Source organism: Salvelinus alpinus, chromosome 9, assembly GCF_045679555.1.
Source record: "Salvelinus alpinus chromosome 9, SLU_Salpinus.1, whole genome shotgun sequence".
Lineage (NCBI taxonomy): Eukaryota > Metazoa > Chordata > Actinopteri > Salmoniformes > Salmonidae > Salvelinus > Salvelinus alpinus.
This window is the reverse complement of record NC_092094.1, coordinates 37,474,237-37,495,095: the sequence shown is the minus strand read 5'-3', so window position 1 is coordinate 37,495,095 and position 20,859 is coordinate 37,474,237. Positions and strand designations below refer to the sequence as shown.

At 43.9% G+C, this 20,859-nt stretch overlaps 1 protein-coding gene across 1 annotated transcript in view; it reads right to left on the bottom strand.

Moving 5' to 3' along the window:
* Positions 1-18,421, bottom strand: part of LOC139584760 (breast cancer anti-estrogen resistance protein 1-like) — a 142,434-nt gene extending 124,013 nt beyond the window's left edge. The window contains exon 1 of the mRNA XM_071416951.1: positions 17,941-18,421. Within this exon, the coding sequence (XP_071273052.1) occupies positions 17,941-17,952 (12 nt within the window). The 5' untranslated portion in view covers positions 17,953-18,421. The remainder of the gene's footprint in view (positions 1-17,940) is intronic.
* Between the last annotated feature and the right edge of the window lie 2,438 nt (positions 18,422-20,859).

Below are 20,859 nucleotides of genomic sequence, written 5' to 3'. Positions count from 1 at the left end.
GAGAAGCATCAGTCAGCTGGGGATATGAGGGGCTGAGAAGCATCAGTCAGCTGGGGATATGAGGGGCTGAGAAGCATCAGTCAGGTGGGGATATGGGGACTGAGAAGCATCAGTCAGGTGGGGATGAGGGGCTGAGAAGCATCAGTCAGGTGGGGATATGGGGGACTGAGAAGCATCAGTCAGGTGAGGATATGAGGGGCTGAGAAGCATCAGTCAGGTGGGGATATTGGGACTGAGAAGCATCAGTCAGGTGGGGATATTGGGGCTGAGAAGCATCAGTCAGCTGGGGATATGAGGGGCTGAGAAGCATCAGTCAGCTGGGGATATGAGGGGCTGAGAAGCATCAGTCAGGTGGGGATATGGGGACTGAGAAGCATCAGTCAGGTGGGGATATGAGGGGCTGAGAAGCATCAGTCAGGTGGGGATATGGGGGACTGAGAAGCATCAGTCAGGTGAGGATATGAGGGGCTGAGAAGCATCAGTCAGGTGGGGATATGGGGGACTGAGAAGCATCAGTCAGGTGTGGATATTGGGACTGAGAAGCATCAGTCAGGTGGGGATATTGGGACTGAGAAGCATCAGTCAGGTGGGGATATGAGGGGCTGAGAAGCATCAGTCAGGTGGGGATATGGGGGACTGAGAAGCATCAGTCAGGTGAGGATATGAGGGGCTGAGAAGCATCAGTCAGGTGGGGATATGGGGACTGAGAAGCATCAGTCAGTTGGGGATATGCAGACTGAGAAGCATCAGTCAGGTGGGGATATGCGGACTGAGAAGCATCAGTCAGGTGGGGATATGCAGACTGAGAAGCATCAGTCAGGTGGGGATATGGGGACTGAGAAGCATCAGTCAGGTGGGGATATGGGGACTGAGAAGCATCAGTCAGGTGGGGATATGCAGACTGAGAAGCATCAGTCAGGTGGGGATATGGGGACTGAGAAGCAGTCAGTCAGTTGGGGATATGGGGACTGAGAAGCCTCAGTCAGGTGGGGATATGAGGGGCTGAGAAGCATCAGTCAGTTGGGGATATGGGGGACTGAGAAGCATCAGTCAGGTGGGGATATGAGGGGCTGAGAAGCATCAGTCAGGTGGGGATATGGGGACTGAGAAGCATCAGTCAGTTGGGGATATGGGGACTGAGAAGCATCAGTCAGGTGGGGACATGAGGGGCTGAGAAGCATCAGTCAGGTGGGGATATGCAGACTGAGAAGCATCAGTCAGTTGGGGATATGGGGACTGAGAAGCATCAGTCAGGTGGGGATATGCAGACTGAGAAGCATCAGTCAGGTGGGGACTGAGAAGCATCAGTCAGGTGGGGATATGCAGACTGAGAAGCATCAGTCAGGTGGGGACTGAGAAGCATCAGTCAGGTGGGGATATGTGGAACACGGTGTGTTAGGGGAGTCTTCGTCATTTGATTCTGACTTCATCTTCAATCTACTCTACAATCTATACCCCAATGTTGCTGAAATCCAACCCATCCCTTAGCCCTGGTCTTCTATGGCTCAGGACCAAAAGCCATTTAGCTCTGGTTCCACCACCTCCACAGACCAATGACTTCAGAGCCATCGTCCCTTTAACCCCCCCTGAGAGAAACCTGAAGCTCCAATGCCTGCAAGCCCTGATGTCTGCAGCCTTCACTGTAGCCATTTCCCAGCTAAGGCCTAAGGCCCTGCCAACCCTGTCATAACAACATTACCAAACCTTATTGACTAAGATTGAACAGGGCCGTCTTGCACTGTCCTGGAACACCTATCTAACCCCAGGAAGACCGGGTAACAGCTGTACCCTTTGACCTCTGACTTCAGTGATCAGTACACCTTCTGTTTGAGGACATGTAGCAGAGCATCTGTGTAGGAAGAGGCACCAGCGACCATATGCCACCTGCTTATCAGAGATCCTAGTGGGAATGAGGAGTGGTGGAGGTATCCCATATGTCCCTACTACCAGCTGGAGCCAAATAGAGAGCTGAAATACCACATCAGCAGTTTATAAGGACATCTCATTTCAAAATCCTAGCTTTAGCCAAAACATTAGATTCTGCATTAATTTAATGCACAGTTTTTACGAGTTAAAGTGGATCTTAAAACTATACCCGCTGACTGAACTGAAATCTAAAATCCTGTGTGTATAAAAAGGCCTTGGTGTTATGCTCTGAGCATAAGTATGGATATAAAAGGCAGCTGAGGAACATTAATGTTTACTGATGAGCATACTGAGCTCCCAGGAGCCCAACCAAAACGCTGGCCCGGTGCTTATAAAATATAACTAAACCGTGTGGTGCTCTGTAAGTCTCTCCAAGTGGAAAGATGCTCCAAGAACCTGCCATACACACAGCATTACAGATAGTCTCCTACTGTCTTGAGTGTGTTGTTGTTATTGTATATGTGTGTATGTGTGTGTGTGAGTGTGTATGTGTGAGCGAGAAAGAAAGTCAATGTATATTTAAGCAATAAGGCATGAGGTATAACCAAACATGTCTTTTTACTGCTCTAATTACGTTGGTAACCAGATAATAATAGCAATAATTAGAGCAGTAAAAATAAATGTTTTGTCATACCCGTGGTATACCACGGCTGTCAGCCAATCAGCATTCAGGGCTCGAACCACCGAGTTTATAATCATGTGTAGAGGTGTGTGACATGGGTGTAATGTGCAGGGTTAGTGTGTATGGGTGTGAGTGTGTGTAATGTGGATGATTGGTGTGTATGGATGTAAGTGTGTGTAATGTGGATGGTTGGTGTGAATGGGTGTGAGTGTGTGTAATGTGGGTGGTTGGTGTGAATGGGTGTGAGTGTGTGTAATGTGGGTTGTTGGTGTGTATGGGTGTGAGTGTGTGTAATGTGCAGGGTTAGTGTGTATGGGTGTGAGTGTGTGTAATGTGGATGGTTGGTGTCAATGGGTGTGAGTGTCTGTAATGTGGATGGTTGGTGTGAATGAGTGTGAGTGTGTGTAATGTGGGTGGTTGGTGTGTATGGTTGTGAGTGTGTATAATGTGGGTGGTTGGTGTGTATGGTTGTGAGTGTGTGTAATGTGGGTGGTTGGTTGGTTGGTGTGTATGGGTGTGAGCGTGTATAATGTGGGTGGTTGGTGTGTATGGGTGTGAGTGTGTATAATGTGGGTGGTTTGTGTGTATGGGTGTGAGTGTGTGTAATGTGGGTGTGGTGTGAGCACTGGGTATGTGTGTAATGTGTGTGGAAGGGCTGTGGTCATAGGGGCAGCAATAATCTCCCTTGACTCACAATCACACAAAAAGAAGACAAATAATTGCCATCACTCAAGCCTGTGAAGCGTGATTTTGTGCGAGAAATCAAAAACCATCTTCAAAATCATAAATTACCTTCTATCTCCCCCCCAAAGCCGCAGTAATAACGGGTGGAGTCCTTTCATTATCCTTCACAAGCCAGGCTTAATCCCGGGAACTGGCAATAAAGAGGCACGTTAGGCACATAAAGGTCGCTCCACAAGCGGAAAATGGGAGCCGCAACATTCGGTTAACACTATGGTGCTGCTGATGCAATGGTAATCCGGCAGCTGCATTGATGAGGGATAGGGGCAGCGCCACACAAAAGGTCAACAACAAGTGTCTAAATGACATAGAGTCAGCATCATGAAATCCTTTCCCTCTGTCTAGCTTTATATCTCTCTGTCTAGCTCTATATCTCTCTGTCTAGCGCCATATCTCTATGTCTAGCTCCATATCTCTATGTCTAGCTCCATATCTCTCGGTCTAGCTCTATATATCTCTGTCTAGCGCCATATCTCTCTGTCTAGCGCCATATCTCTATGTCTAGCTCCATATCTCTATGTCTAGCTCCATATCTCTCGGTCTAGCTCTATATCCCTCTGTCTAGCTCTATATCTCTCTGTCTAGCTCTATATCCCTCTGTCTAGCTCTATATATCTCTGTCTAGCTCTATATCTCTCTGTCTAGCTCCATATCTCTCTGTCTAGCTCCATATCTCTATGTCTAGCTCCATATATCTCTGTCTAGCTCTATATATCTCTGTCTAGCTCCATATCTCTCTGTCTAGCTCTATATCTCTATGTCTAGCTCTATATCTCTCTGTCTAGCTCTATATCTCTCTGTCTAGCTCTATATCTCTCTGTCTAGCTCCATATCTCTCTGTCTAGCTCCATATCTCTCTGTCTAGCTCTATATCTCACTGTCTAGCTCTATATCTCACTGTCTAGCTCTATATCTCACTGTCTAGCTCTAGATTCCTCTGTCTAGCTCCATATCGCTCTGTCTAGCTCTATATCTCTCTGTCTAGCTCCATATTTCTCTGTCTAGCTCCATATATCTCTGTCTAGCTCTAGATCTCTCTGTCTAGCTCCATATCGGTCTGTCTAGCTCCATATCGGTCTGTCTAGCTCTATATCTCTCTGTCTAGCTCTAGATCCCTCTGTCTAGCTCTATATCTCTCTGTCTAGCTCTATATCTCTCTGTCTAGCTCCATATCACTCTGTCTAGCTCTATATCTCTCCGTCTAGCTCCATATCTCTCTGTCTAGCTCTATATATCTCTGTCTAGCTCTAGATCCCTCTGTCTAGCTCTATATCTCTCTGTCTAGCTCTATATCTGTCATGCCCTGACCTTAGAGAGCCTTTTTATGTCTCCATTTGGTTTGGTCAGGGTGTGATTTGGGGTGGGCATTCTATGTTTTGTTTTCTATGATTTTGTGTTTCTATGTTTTGGCCGGGTATGGTTCTCAATCAGGGACAGCTGTCTATACTTAGGTAGCCCTTTTTCCCTCCTTTCGTTGTGGGTAGTTGTCTTTGTTTGTGGCACTATAGCCCTTAAGCTTCACGGTCGTTTTTGTATTGTTTATTGTTTTTGTTGGCGTCATTCCAAAATAAAAGTAATGTACGCTCACCACGCTGCACCTTGGTCCACTTCCTTTGACGGCCGTGACAATATCTCTGTCTTTCTCCTCCTCATCTTTTCCATCCTCTTTTCCGCTATCTTTTTGCCCTTTCTCCAAATCCTCAATCAGAAATGACCTAACCTCCATCAGTAGATAAGTCAGAGCAGAGTGACAGGGCTGGCCCACAAGGAATGACACATTTCCACCAAGAGCAGGCTCATGTCAGGGAGGGAACAGGGCGGAGAGAGAGCATCAGGGAGGGGAAAATCAAATGAAATCAATGAAATCAAGTCACGCGCCAAATACAACAGGTGTACAGTGAAATGCTTACTTACAAGCCCTTAACAATGCAGTTAAGAAAAATAAGTGTTAAGAAAGTATTTACTAAAATAAACTGAAGTAAAAAATAAATAAAATTAAAATAAATAAGAAGAAAATTGAAAAATAACAAATAATGAAAAAGCAACAATGAAATAACAGTAACGAGGCAAAATACAGGGGGTACTGGTACAGAGTCATTGTGAAGGGGCACAGGTTAGTTGAGGTAATTAAGGTAATATGTACATGTAGGTAAAGTGATAATAAACAGAATAGCAGCAGCATAAAAATGGGGGGGTCAATGCAAATAGTCCGGGTAGCATTTTGATTAGATGTTCAGGAGTCTTATGGGTTGGGGGTAGAAGTTGTTAAGAAGCTTTTTGGTCCTAGACTTGGAGCTCCGGTACCGCTTGCTGTGCAGTAGCAGAGAGAACAGTCTATGACTAGGGTGGCTGGAGTCTTTTTTAGGGCCTTCCTCTGACACCGCCTGGTATAGATGTCCTGGATGGCAGCTGGAAGCTTGGCCCTAGTGATGTACTGGGCCGTACGCACTACCCTCTGTAGGCGGTGATGCAACCAGTCAGGATGCTCTCGATGGTGCAGCTGTTGAACTTTTTGAGGATCTGAGGACATATGCCAAATTTTTTCAGTCTCCTGAGGGGGAATAGGCGTTGTCGTGCCCTCTTCACGACAATGCCTATTGGGGAGGGAACAGGGCGGAGAGAGGGCGTCAGGGAGGGGAGAATGGTGACTGATGGGGCTGATGGAGCTCACACAGAAGGGCAAAGAGAAAGAGAATGATCCGTCCCTCTCAAATGTACAGAAAAATACTTAAGTCATCCACAGGTTAGTTTATCATCATAAAACCCATTATGCCATAATCAATTCTCATTTCCATTATAACTCAAAACCACACCAACAGATTTCCCTTTATGTTGAATGGTACAGTAATGGCGCACGAGAGCAGACGGCGCTAAATGTCTGAATTAAAGATGGAAACATAAACCTTAATTTATCTGTCGGAATCCATCAATCACCAGATTGGATCCGCTGAGCCTGTGCATACATTATTCATAATGCATCAGTGATTTGGGAAATGTAAATGCACAAAGCAACTGTAACCTTCACTCAGATTAGAGGTTCTTTACATTGCGTGGGCACAGATTAAAGGCTGCGCATAGATGATACATTACTAGCACAGGCTCATGCTCACACACACACACACACACACACTATTCCACTCTATCTGAGCCGCCTGCTCTCTGCAGCCCAGCGGTCCTACTCTCCGGCCTGCTGTGTGGCGCAGTGGGCTAAGCTGATTACATCTGACTGTTGGTCTAGTGCTTCTCTCAGGTACCTCTTGAGAACTTGAGCATGCAAAAACACTGACTCAGCTGGGGCTCCAGTAATTAGTTTTTGCTAAGAAAATTAATCTAATGGAACAGCAGCCCTGCCGTGGAGTTGTTCATCTCTAAGAAAATTACACTATCCACCATAAGGCTCTAAGAGACGTACAGTACAGTAGCCTACTAACTCCCTGACCCACTGCGGGAGCCTATGTCTTAAATCTTAAGCAGAAACACATTAGTCCTGTGTTTCAATGAAATGCTGCTGCATGCTGAATGTCATGCTGTTGTGGAGTCATCAGGGGGTTTACTAGAGGTTTATAACAGAGGAGATTAGGACTAAATGAGGGGGAGGTCTTACTGCTAGGAGCTACATAACATTATCTCTTTATAACACAATGTTTTGGCTGCAGAAGCAGCAGTGGGCATATTGATGTTGTACTACTCCTAGTGATGGGCATATTGATGTTGTACTACTCCTAGGGATGGGCATATTGATGTTGTACTACTCCTAGTGATGGGCATATTGATGTTGTACTACTCCGAGGGATGGGCATATTGATGTTGTACTACTCCTAGGGATGGGCATATTGATGTTGTACTACTCCGAGGGATGGGCATATTGATGTTGTACTACTCCGAGGGATGGGCATATTGATGTTGTACTACTCCTAGGGATGGGCATATTGATGTTGTACTACTCCTAGGGATGGGCATATTGATGTTGTACTACTCCGAGGGATGGGCATATTGATGTTGTACTACTCCTAGGGATGGGCATATTGATGTTGTACTACTCCGAGGGATGGGCATATTGATGTTGTACTACTCCTAGGGATGGGCATATTGATGTTGTACTACTCCGAGGGATGGGCATATTGATGTTGTACAACTCCTAGGGATGGGCATATTGATGTTGTACTACTCCTAGGGATGGGCATATTGATGTTGTACTACTCCTAGGGATGGGCATATTGATGTTGTACTACTCCGAGGGATGGGCATATTGATGTTGTACAACTCCTAGGGATGGGCATATTGATGTTGTACTACTCCTAGTGATGGGCATATTGATGTTGTACTACTCCTAGGGATGGGCATATTGATGTTGTACTACTCCTAGGGATGGGCATATTGATGTTGTACTACTCCTAGTGATGGGCATATTGATGTTGTACTACTCCGAGGGATGGGCATATTGATGTTGTACAACTCCGAGGGATGGGCATATTGATGTTGTACAACTCCTAGGGATGGGCATATTGATGTTGTACTACTCCGAGGGATGGGCATATTGATGTTGTACTACTCCGAGGGATGGGCATATTGATGTTGTACAACTCCTAGGGATGGGCATATTGATGTTGTACTACTCCTAGTGATGGGCATATTGATGTTGTACTACTCCTAGGGATGGGCATATTGATGTTGTACTACTCCTAGGGATGGGCATATTGATGTTGTACTACTCCTAGTGATGGGCATATTGATGTTGTACTACTCTGAGGGATGGGCATATTGATGTTGTACAACTCCTAGTGATGGGCATATTGATGTTGTACTACTCCTAGGGATGGGCATATTGATGTTGTACTACTCCTAGTGATGGGCATATTGATGTTGTACTACTCCTAGTGATGGGCATATTGATGTTGTACTACTCCTAGTGATGGGCATATTGATGTTGTACAACTCCTAGGGATGGGCATATTGATGTTGTACTACTCCTAGTGATGGGCATATTGATGTTGTACAACTCCTAGTGATGGGCATATTGATGTTGTACTACTCCTAGGGATGGGCATATTGATGTTGTACTACTCCTAGTGATGGGCATATTGATGTTGTACAACTCCTAGGGATGGGCATATTGATGTTGTACTACTCCTAGTGATGGGCATATTGATGTTGTACTACTCCTAGTGATGGGCATATTGATGTTGTACTCCTCTGAGGGATGGGCATATTGATGTTGTACTACTCCTAGGGATGGGCATATTGATGTTGTACAACTCCTAGGGATGGGCATATTGATGTTGTACTACTCCGAGGGATGGGCATATTGATGTTGTACAACTCCTAGGGATGGGCATATTGATGTTGTACTACTCCTAGGGATGGGCATATTGATGTTGTACAACTCCTAGGGATGGGCATATTGATGTTGTACTACTCCTAGGGATGGGCATATTGATGTTGTACAACTCCTAGGGATGGGCATATTGATGTTGTACTACTCCTAGTGATGGGCATATTGATGTTGTACTCCTCTGAGGGATGGGCATATTGATGTTGTACAACTCCTAGGGATGGGCATATTGATGTTGTACTACTCCTAGTGATGGGCATATTGATGTTGTACTACTCCTAGGGATGGGCATATTGATGTTGTACTACTCCTAGGGATGGGCATATTGATGTTGTACTACTCCTAGTGATGGGCATATTGATGTTGTACTACTCCTAGGGATGGGCATATTGATGTTGTACTACTCCTAGGGATGGGCATATTGGAATGTTGTACTACTCCTAGTGGTGATGGGCATATTGATGTTGTACTACTCCTAGTGATGGGCATTGATGTTGTACTGCTCCTAGTGATGGGCATATTGATGTTGTACTACTCCTAGTGATGGGCATATTGATGTTGTACTACTCCTAGTGATGGGCATATTGATGTTGTACTACTCCTAGGGATGGGCATATTGATGTTGTACAACTCCTAGGGATATTACATTTTTTGACTGTTCAGGTGCTTGCTCTATTTTTTGTTGTTGTACTCAAGTACTTGTAATGAAAATACAATACATTTTTAGAACACAAGGCCCGCACTGGAATAAAATGTGTGCATTTATCTATATGCCAAACGTGTACAACAATGCCTAATTTATTTTAAGATTAGCAAAAAACATGATGTAATATAACAGAATAAAATCTAACAGAATATATTTGTAAATGTAAAAGTTGCCAGTGTGGAGTGATCTGGAACTGATACTCTCAAAGAGATCATTTGAAACGGGGCTTTTAGTTTCACATGTTGAAAGACCATTTTTTTCAGGGTTACAAACCAAAATTGGTCTTCTTTTCGATATAGGCAAACAGATTTACTTTACTCTGCCTGTTTTGAATTTTCTAAATGGATAAACAATTCCACATTGAGCACTGCATGGGGATGAATTATGGACACAACATCTGTTTGGTGAGTAGGCTTAATGATTCTGATATAAATACGCTGTCTTTCTCAAACAAATGTTTTTGCATATTATCAGTGTGAAACCTGTCTGTGTTTAGGGGGGTTATGGCCTAAGCTAACTAATTCATAATGGTAACAGCAGTTTGCAAAGTAACCGAAGCAGAATATAGACAAGAACCAATTATTCCAAAACTATAGCTCATTTTTGGAACACATATTTCCTTACTTCAATCATCCAGTCCATTTTACATTTGTGATAAAACTGTCGGCAAGGAATGTAGCTTGTGTATCCCATCAGTTTGAGGCATTTTTTTCTGTAGGCCTAATGGGAGCTTGTGTGCAAACTCGGCACGTGTGTAGAGGGAGCAGTCGGAATGCAATTGAGTGAGTGAGACATGGAGGGGAAAGGGAATTTATGGAACTGTGCAATTAATGCCTACCTTGGTTTCTTTGTTGTTGTGCCCCACAAATGCACATGTACAAATTGAATACTAGAGTCATAGCAAATGAACATCTTCCAGACAAAATTTCAAAGCACATTCCACCAAATAGCTGTACAGCATCAGAAAAAAATTGGATCTCTGATCAAAGATCGAGTTTTGACGTTTGTTCGAGTACTCGATTACACATGCCCATCCCTTAACTACTCCCCTCTCCTCCCTACACCCTCTCTCCATCCTCCTCTCTCTCTCCTTCCCCATCCCCCTCTCTCCAGCTCATGCTCTTCAGTTGACCCTTTCACTTGCTCACTCGTTTATGCTGCCAACAGCTTTGCATTTCAAATGATGATCAATTCTCTGGACCGCCGCTGTCCTTCTCTGCCAAATTGACTGGCCAATTTCCAGCGAAATAAGTCGCTAAGCCCGCACCTAACCACGTCGGCGATAATGCACACGTGAGCGTGATCGATGGGCGGCCATTAACAGCGCCACTACGCAGATCAGCCAGGAGATTTACGAAGCCAGGGACGGGATGCTTTGGCAGAAGGAACAGACAAAATACACACACACACTCTTGCCGTCTGTCTGTCTGTCTCACAGCTGCTCAATTTGACCCTCACTTACCTCACACATATAGCATTGAGCAAATAAATTGTGCACCAACATACTGTTCATGACACCCGCATATGCACATCACACAAACATACCACTCTCTTCCCCTGTCATGAAGACGCAAGTATGCACGGCTAATGAGAAGCACATAATGAGATGATGTGATTTAGAGCGCAGTGAAACAACGCGGAGGGGTTATTATGCTCTGACAGTCTAACCAGAAGGCACTGAGAAACACTGGGTTTCATTATGGCTCTTATAAAGGCCACAGAGGAATATATCAATTCAATTCAAGGGGCTTTATTGGCATGGGAAACATATGTTAACATTGCCAAAGCAAGTGAAGAGATAATATACAAAAGTGAAATAAACAATAGAAATTAACAGTAAACATTACACTCACAGAAGTTCCAAACGAATAAAGACATTACAAATGTCATATTGTGTATATATACAGTGTTGTAACGATGTGCAAATGGTTAAAGTACAAAAGGGAAAATAAATAAACATAAATATGGGTTGTATTTACAATGGTGTTTGTTCTTCACTGGTTGTCTTGTGGCAACAGGTCACAAATCTTGCTGCTGTGATGATACACTGTGGTATTTCACCCAGTAGATATGGGAGTTAATCAAAATCGGGTTTGTTTTTGAATTCTTTGTGGATCTGTGTAATCTGAGGGGTATGTGTCTCTAATATGGTCATACATTTGGCAGGAGGTTAGGAATCTCTCTCTCTCTCTCTCTCGTCAGGAGGTCACAACTATGTGGGAAGCCATCTCTGCCTCAGCGTGGCCCACAGGCTCATATCAAACAGGACGATATAAGAGCATAAGTAGGGACTTCTCCTCAGGGAGGCGAGTGCGGGATTGTGTTTTGTGATGGTGATTTTCCCTGGGAGGGAAGGCATAATATTTTCCCTGGGAGGGAAGGCATAATATCACTGGGGACAAACCAGGAGACAGTGTGAGGAAAATGACACCAGGCTTTGAAATGAGAAGATAACTGCTTAGGTCTCACACTGAGTTGTATAAGGGTGGCAGATAGCCTGGCGGGTAGGAACGTTAGGCCAGTAACCGAAAGGTTGCTGGATCAAATCCCAGAGCTGACAAGGCAAAAATCTGTCGTTCTGCTCCTGAGCAAGGCAGTTAACCCACTGATGTTGATCAAGGCAGCCCCCCGCACCACTCCGATTCAGAGGGGTTGGGGTAAATGCGGAAGACACATTACAGTTTAATGGATTCAGTTGTACAACTGACTAGGTATCCCCACTGACCAATACACTGTGTACTGTACAGCCCATCACAAAGGCCGTACTGCCCATCATATACCAAGTCAAAGGCTGTACACCCCATCATATACCAAGACAAAGGCTGTACAGCCCATCATATACCAAGACAAAGGCTGTACAGCCCATCATATACCAAGACAAAGAGGAAGAAACTGGAATAAGAAGATGATGGGATAAACATGGAAAGAATAGCAGATGGGGAGGAGAGAAGGAGGGAGGAGGAGAGAAGGAAGGAGGGAGGAGGAGAGAAGGGAGGAAAGGGGGTGGGAGGAGGAGAGAAGGAGAGAGGAGAGGAGGGAGGAGGAGAGAAGGAGGAGGAGAGGAGGGGGGAGATGGCTAGATAGATGGATAGGGATGAAGAGAACAGAGAAGAACAGAAAAAGAGAGAGATCGAGGGAGAGCCGCCAAATAGAGTGGCGTTTGCTACTAGAAATAGCCAAGATAATAAATAACAGCAACAGCTACAGAGTCCTGGCTGAGAGATACATGACTGCTGCTGCTGCCAGTCCACCGCCACATAGACTGACAGAGAACCACACTGCAGAGCATTCACACACTTTCTCAGACAGAGGGTTTCACACATATAAGGATGCACACACACAGAACGGAATTTCAGCACACAGTGCTATTCATTACTGAGCATTCCCACACTGACTCAGAAGGTTTCACACACACGCGCAAGTACTTGCAATGCCTTATGTAAGGAAGCATGTTGTTTTACTTCACGCACACATCCCTCTGTTTGCTTGCTGTTGTACTTGTGCTGTTGCCAGTGTCTTCGATCTATGTTGTCAGTTTTGTCTTCCATTGTTTTTTGTTGTTGTGCTTTTTTAAACCCCCGTCCCCACTGGAGGCCTTTTGCCTCTTGCCAGTCCATCATTGTAAATAAGAATTTGTTCTTAATTGACTAGCCTGGTTAAAAAAAATGTTTTAAACATGCACAAACGACACACACATATACATAAGTATGCACACAGTCCTCCCACAAGATACCAGATTATCACACATACTGCATTGTGACAAGGATTGATGGAGGACAGTAGAAGAATGTAAGATCGCATACATAGGGTAGGTCTCCCACACACACTCATTCAACGTCCCACACATATCTACACACCCCTTTACACACACTGTCCTCTAAAACGCACATAGGTACGAACCAATACTCAATCTTCTTGCAGAATCTCTCTCGCACGCACACACGCACACACTCTCTCTTCAGTGAGTGAGCAGAGTGAGAAAAGTGAATTCCCCAGGGACTGTTGGAGCAGGAATGTTCTGGCATGCAGCAGTGACTCTGCTCCTCCATTGTGTGTCTGACTGTTTGAGCGTGAGTGAGGACAGACTCCACACAGCCCCAGTCACACCACACACACTGCTCTGCTCTACTGCTCTCCTCTTAGCCACGGGGGCTAGCTTTTCAGAAAGGCTGATGCTACCTTTTCTCCCTGAAATACAGGCAGTTCAACGATGGAAGGAGAAAAGTCAAGCAAGATGTATTAGCTGTAGATCAGATAAAACCAACCAGTCACAAGACATGGCCTTTAGTGGAGATTCATATGACAGGCTGACTGTGGATGGGCCCTTGGTAATAGTAGGTCAGCTGTGGCTGACTGATGATAGACACGCAAGAGTCAATACCATTACTGAATTCTATAAGACCCTGGATGGGATGACTAGATAGCATCAGAACACCATTTCAGTGTACAGTGCTATTGGAATAGAAAATAACTGAATGATGGACAGTTGGTATGTGTGGTCCATTGACACCTGATGATGGTATATTTAGGGAAAAAGAGACATGCGGCAGTACACATATGTATGCTTAAATGTTTATTCATATTTCTACCTGCAGCTGTTTATAGCATAAATATAATCATTTCTCCTGAGCTCAGTTGTAAACAAATTGATGTGTCAGCTGACTGCTGGATTAAGATGGTTCCTCAGTCAGTGTGTGTGTGTGTGTGTGTGTGTGTGTGTGTGTGAGTACAAAAAACATGTTGACTCACCTTACTTGTAGAGAAACTCCAATGCTCTCCTGTTCTCTTTCATGTCGCCGAAACTGTCTATGACTCTGTCATACAGTAGACTACATGCTTTCAGTTGTTGTTGTCCTGGCTAAAATGCTTGCTCACTAGCCTAACTTCCTTTCATGGGCAACGATGAGCCAGCCAGTTAACATCAGCCTACTAGCCTAGATCTAGATACATATAGAACTTCCATCCTCTCAGGCCAGGGGCACAATGTATGAATTAATGGTTGGATCAAATTATGAAACAGACAGACAGACTTCCTTTCATGGGCAACGATGTTTTTTTCTTTTGGTCAGTTTTTGGGGGAAGCCTGGCTTCCCTTGGAAGGGAGGTTGTGTCTGAGTGTGTGTGTGAACTTGGAGGGTGAAGCCAGAGCATCCAAGCTGGGGAGATCACCATGTGTGAATGTTTGTGTTAATGTGTGTGCGTGTTTGAATGCCTGTGTGGGTATGTACATGCATGTGTGTGTGTCTGAATGACAAATAGGCTACATCAACTGGTTGATGGTAGCTGGTTGCACCGTTGTAGTACATTCTATTCTATGCATTTTGGATGACTTATAAGCAACCTCACCTCGTGTGTAATAATGCATTTGCTGTGAGTTATGTGTACCTATCTAGCAGAATAGAGATGTACATGTGATAGACACAAAGAAGGAAGGGAGGCTGATGGCTAAATGTTGCCCATACAAATAGCCAGAGCCTGATCGCAATTATGGAAATGCACCAATTATGAATATGTATGTGGAGCATCATCTATGACAAGCGCCAAATGTCAGGCTTCTGAGAGGGAGATATGAGGGCTGTCAATAGAGCCCCGGCAGACGTCCCATTTAACCCCCTTGTGTCCTACATTGCATGGCTGCTGGCAAGGAGGGAGGGAGAGTGAGGGGCGAGAGAGACTGCAGCTGAGCGGAGATGTGCCCTTGGGGAAACTGAGCTCATATTAAAGATAAGAATACTCTGTACTCTGGTAGAGGTGCTACATTCTCAATAGGCCACATCAATTCATGGCATGTTATGAATGCTTGTACATACGGCTGCATGCATTCATGTATATCTGTCCATATGTCCCATTGTACTGTATTCAAGACATGCATATTGCCAAAATGTTTGCATTTGCAAAAGCATGCTACACTGTAAACTATAATAGCAACCTATATACAGTACATGTAGCATGAAAATAAAACACTGGGAAAATGCAATAGATGCTATTATATTCTACGTATAGTAAATCAGTGGATTACAACCTGCAAATGTTAAATTCATAATATCAAAGGAGGGATGACTAAAAAGCCACAGATGTGAATGGTGAATGACAGGGTGTTTAGCATCTAAGCCTTGCAGCGTTGGAACATTGGGACCCCTGCTACTAGCCAACTGGGACTTCATGTTCACCTAAGCATGCTTAACTCTATGGGCTGATCCCATCTAAACATCAGTTTAATTTCCCTCATAATATGGTTGACTGGAGGAATTAACCCATCAAATACAGCAGGAGGATACTCTCCACGGGGACCTGCAGTCTATTCGAATTTTGGCAGGCCATCGAGGGAATACACCCATCACCCAAGCAACAACATCGGATGCCTTGAAAAATCTGCATTCCCAATAAGAAGATACAGACTAAAATGTAGCCTATAGAAGACGTTATATTGACAGCTATAACGTTGTAATAACAATGTTACTACAGTATTACCGCAAGAATAGTAGTGTACAAATGGAAATGAGCTGTTGTACACCAGCCATCTTCCAAAACACCCCCATATCTAACTTGATTTCTATGGGAAATCTTAAATGATATCTACGCAATGGAAAAGTGTGCAAGAATGATTTGTCCACTGTGTTAGGTGGACAGTCACACCATGGCCCCGTCTGTTTGTCTTTGATTTCCCAGTGACATGTGTGGCAGCCAGGTGAAGGGGCTCAGACTAGTTGGCATGGAGATGAGGGAGTCATTACAGCGCTGGGTTTACCGATGGTGTTTAGGAGACTCGTCATCCTGTCTGCACAGAGAACAGCAGCTGTTGCCATCAAACCCGGGCCGCAAGGCATGGGATTTACAATCTGGACTGTGTTTGTTGAATACAGCGCAGAGTAGCTACAGTAACTGAGGGTAAAAACATATGTACAAACCAAACCAATCCTACTCAAGAGTATAATACATACACTCTTAGGAAAAAGGGTTCCAAAAGGGATCTTCAGCTTTTCCCATAGGAGAACCCTTTTTGTTCAAGGTAGAGCCCTTTTGGGTTCCATGTAGAACCCTGTGTGGAAAGGGTTCTTCATGGAACCGAATAGGGTTCTACCTGGAACCCAAAGTGCTCTACCTGGAACCAAAAATAGTTACTCAAAGGGTTCTCCTATGGGGACAGCTGAAGAACCCTTTAAGGTTCTGGATAGCACGTTTTTTTCTAAAAGTGTAGCCTAATACAGTTAGTGATTCATAATGTGCTCAAACACTTAGCAAAGCAAACAAGGAAATAACGCTTGTTCATTACACATTTACATCGCTGTAATCAAATGAGGCTGTAAGCATGGGTGATTTAAGGAATAAGGCACGAAGGGGTGTGGTAGGTGGCCAATATACCATGGCTAAGGGCTGTTCTTATGCCAGACGCAACACAGAGTGCCTGGATACAGCCATTAGCCGTGGTATATTGGCAATATACCACAAACCCCCAAGGTGCCTTATTGCTATTATAAACTGGTCACCAACATGATTAGAGCAGCAAAAATAAATGTTTGTCATACCCATGGTATTAGGTCTGTTATACAATGGCTTTTAGCCAATCAGCAAGGCTCGAACCACCCAGTTCATAAAATGGTATATATCATGTCTCCAGATGATCTACAGGCAAAGATGCCTCCATGTATTTCAGTGTTCAGGAGACAACCCTGTAATCAGCACATTTTACTCCCTAAGCCTGACATAGGGAAAACAATGAGTTCTGAATTTCAAGCAGCAAGATACACAAACTTGGGATCTCTTCACAAACTGCTAGGGTTGAGATGTGTATTGCAAGAAGGAATCCTCACACAGGTTAGAGCACGCTGTTTAAGATATCTGTGTGCATAACAACACATGTCAAGCTAGATAGAACAGTGCTTAGCCAAGGGGAACAGTCATATTCTGAATATCTACACACACCTACAGTACACAACCCAAATACACATCAAAGGATGGAATTGGTACCTTTTGATATGATTAGGGGTACACAATTGGGCTATTTACTGATTTGCAGGCTGTTGGATTAATGGTGCAAAGCAACAGAAAACACAACAGAAAAAGACAACAGAAAGCAAAAATGGTCTCTCCAGCAAAACTGCATATTCCTGATCCTATTCACATAACTGCATAATCCTATTCACTACAAACATGTTGAAGTATTAAGTGTCCAAGTCCAATACGTTTGGCCTTAGACTCAAACTATACAGGTGGTTACATAATTGCAGTAAAGTTTCAACTCAACACTATGTAACTCACAAAACTCTGGCTGCAACGTTAGCACTCCTACAAGTCAAATTTGACAGTTTGCCAACAGCCTGACAGCTAGCAGTGTGCGTTGGAGCTTGCACTCCTAGAGTGTGGACATTTTTACAAATTAGAGAAACATTGAAAATACATATCTCATATCATTATAACAGTGGTATTACAATTACATTACAAAAGTAATACACGAGACGTAGCATACTATACTCATCACTGACACATTGCCTAGTGCATTTCAAATGTCAGAGCAGCAAAGGAAATTACACTTGGCCACATTGTATCGCTGACTATCTGTAGTCAACAAAAGTTCATGCCAAATTTAAAATATAACCTTTAAATAAGACTTACCGGAACAGACATCTTGTGATGAGTTGTAAGAGTAGGCTATGTCTCTCCTAGGCTACTTAATAATGAATAGGTTATTTAAAACAAGCAGTGGACTACTTTTCACCAGAAAAAAAATACTTTTCTTCAGGACTCCTTCGATGTCAGGCTTTATTCCATGCTTTTCCTTTAAAATGTATCTACGTCGGTGACAGTTCACCGTACAGGTTGAGTTTGGAATGAATGTCAGGGATATATGGTGGGATTTTCCAAGCTAGGAGCAGCCCACCAAATGCGGCGAAGTCCACCTCATGAACGTCCAGAGAACCCGTGTCTCCAATACCGTAAACACTTTCTCCTGTTGTTATTCTATGTCACACGTTTCGTTTATCCTCCCAAGAATCCAATGTATAAAACAAATAGAATAATGTTTTAAATCGCACCAGTGTCATACAGAAGGAAAAAACATTTGCTCAACAATCTTGCTGCGGCCAGGTTGGGCGGCTGCGTGTAATCACTGCTGCTGCTGCTGCTGCGGTTCTAATGGAATCATCAAGTTTTATTTAAAGGGAAGGTCTCCTTTTTTCCACCATCAAAAAGAAGATGCAGCAATAAGCTCGTTTTTTAAAATCGTGATACGGCTATAGCCTGCCCTAACTGATCCTGTTAAACTCATGTGCTTTTGTATTTGATTTAAAAAAATCTATAGAATTCTATGCATTTACATCAGAATAATTTCTGAGTTCCCCAAGGTTGCCCCTTAAAGGGAATGTCTACATTGTTGTCGGCTGCCAGAGTGAATTGTCCAATAGGCTACATTTATGGAAATGTACCACATCTGAAAGAGAGGTTGTTGTCAAATGTATTGCAATAATTAATGTGACGTTTAATCAATGAAACATTTAGTTATACAATAAAGTGGCCTAACCTAGGCTACATGCCTAGGTGGAAGTGCAGGTGTCTTTTGAAGTGATTTTGAGACATATCACAAATCACCTTATGCACTGCTCTATGATCACCCTCTCTTCAAATGCATAAGCACTATGGACCCTAATAAGCACTGTCATGGTAGGAATTAATTTATGCTATGCTTGATTAAGAAATCATGATAGTGAACAGGAAACACCTCAGCGATGGTTTGAGATATAATGCATTGTAATACTTTTTATGAGCATGTACAGTATGACCCCTTTAATCATTCAGACTAAATAACAGACAGTTTGATCCATTGGGAGACACAATTATAAGCCTTGTTATAAGATATTGTAAAGGCTCAAATATGCTTATAAGAAGTTCTAAGGAATTATACCTGGATGAAGTGTTACCAAAGCCTTTAGGAGCTTCCAGTGGTTGGATAGCAGGGAGGGAAGGCATACTGACTATTTGCTCCTGCTGTTATTTGAGATTCTTGTGCCAGTGATTGTTTATAATTATCCTCCCAAAGGTGTTGGCTATTTTAAAATCAGCTTCCCCGTTTGAAAACGAAGCTCTTGGTGAGAGACAGCTACACATGCTTGGAGGTGAAGTGTGTGCCAGATACACTACATGACCAAAAGTATGTGGACACCTGCTCGTCGAACATCTAATTCCAAAATAATGGGCATTAATATGGAATTGGTCCCCCCTTTGCTGCTAAAACCGCCTCCACTCTTCTGGGAAAGCTTTCGACTAGATGTTGGAACAGTGCTGCGGGGACTTGCTTCCATTCAGCCACAAGAGCATTAGTGAGGTCGGGCACTGATGTTGGGCAATTAGGCCTGGCTCACAGTCGGCATTCCAATTCATGACAAAGGTGTTCGATGGGGATGAGGTCAGGGCTCTGTGCAGGCCAGTCAAGTTCTTCCACACTGATCTCGACAAACCATTTCTGTATGGACCTCACTTTGTGCACAGGGGCACTGTCATGCTGAAACAGGAAAGGGCCTTCCCCAAACTGTTGCCACAAAGTTGGAAGCTGAGAATCGTCTAGAACGTAAGTTTATGCTGTAGCGTTAAGATTTCCCTTCACTGTAACTAAGGGGCCTAGCCCGAACCATGAAAAACAGCCCCAGACCATTGTTCCTCCTCCACCAAACTTTACAGTTGACACTATGCATTGGGGCAGGTAGCATTCTCCTGGCATCCGCAAAACCCAGATTAGTCCGTTGGACTGCCAGATGGTGAAGCCTGATTCATCACTCCAGAGAACGTGTTTTCACTGCTCCAGAGTCCAATGCCTTTGAGCTTTACACCACTCCAGCCAACGCTTGGCATTGCACATGGTGATCTTAGGCTTGTGTGCGGCTGCTCTGCCATGGAAACCCATTTCATGAAGCTCCCGACAAACAGTTATTGTGCTGACGGAACTCGGTAGTGAGTGTTGCAACCGAGGACAGACGAGTTCTGTGAGCTTGTGTGGCCTACCACTTTGCAGCTGAACCGTTGTTGCTCCTAGACGTTTCCACTTCACAATAACAGCACTTACAGTTGAACGGGGCAGCTCTAGCAGGGAAGAGATTTGACAAACAGAATTATGAATTTAAAACACAGATTCAACCACAAAAACCAGAGGGGTTTTCCAATTCCTTGCAAAGAAGGGCACCTATTGGTAGATATGTGAGAAGGGGAAAAAAAGCAGACATTGAAATCTGGTTGAGCATGGTGAAGTTATTAATTACACTTTGGGGGGTGTATAAATACAACCAGGGGGGCTCATTTAGGGTTTAAATTGGGATTTTGTAGGTGTTTAAGTCAGGGTCAGTGTGTGGGTAAAGATTTGTGTTTGAGTTAGTGTAAGGTTTGAGACAACCTCAGTGGAGGATTAAAGGTTACAGTAGGTTCTTCTCACTAATAAGACTCCTTTCCATTGACAACAGCAATGGTCTACAATCTATATAAATGTTGCTTCTCAGCCATCTCTCTCTTCCACATTCCCTTGGCCTTTAATCTGATCTTTATGTCTTC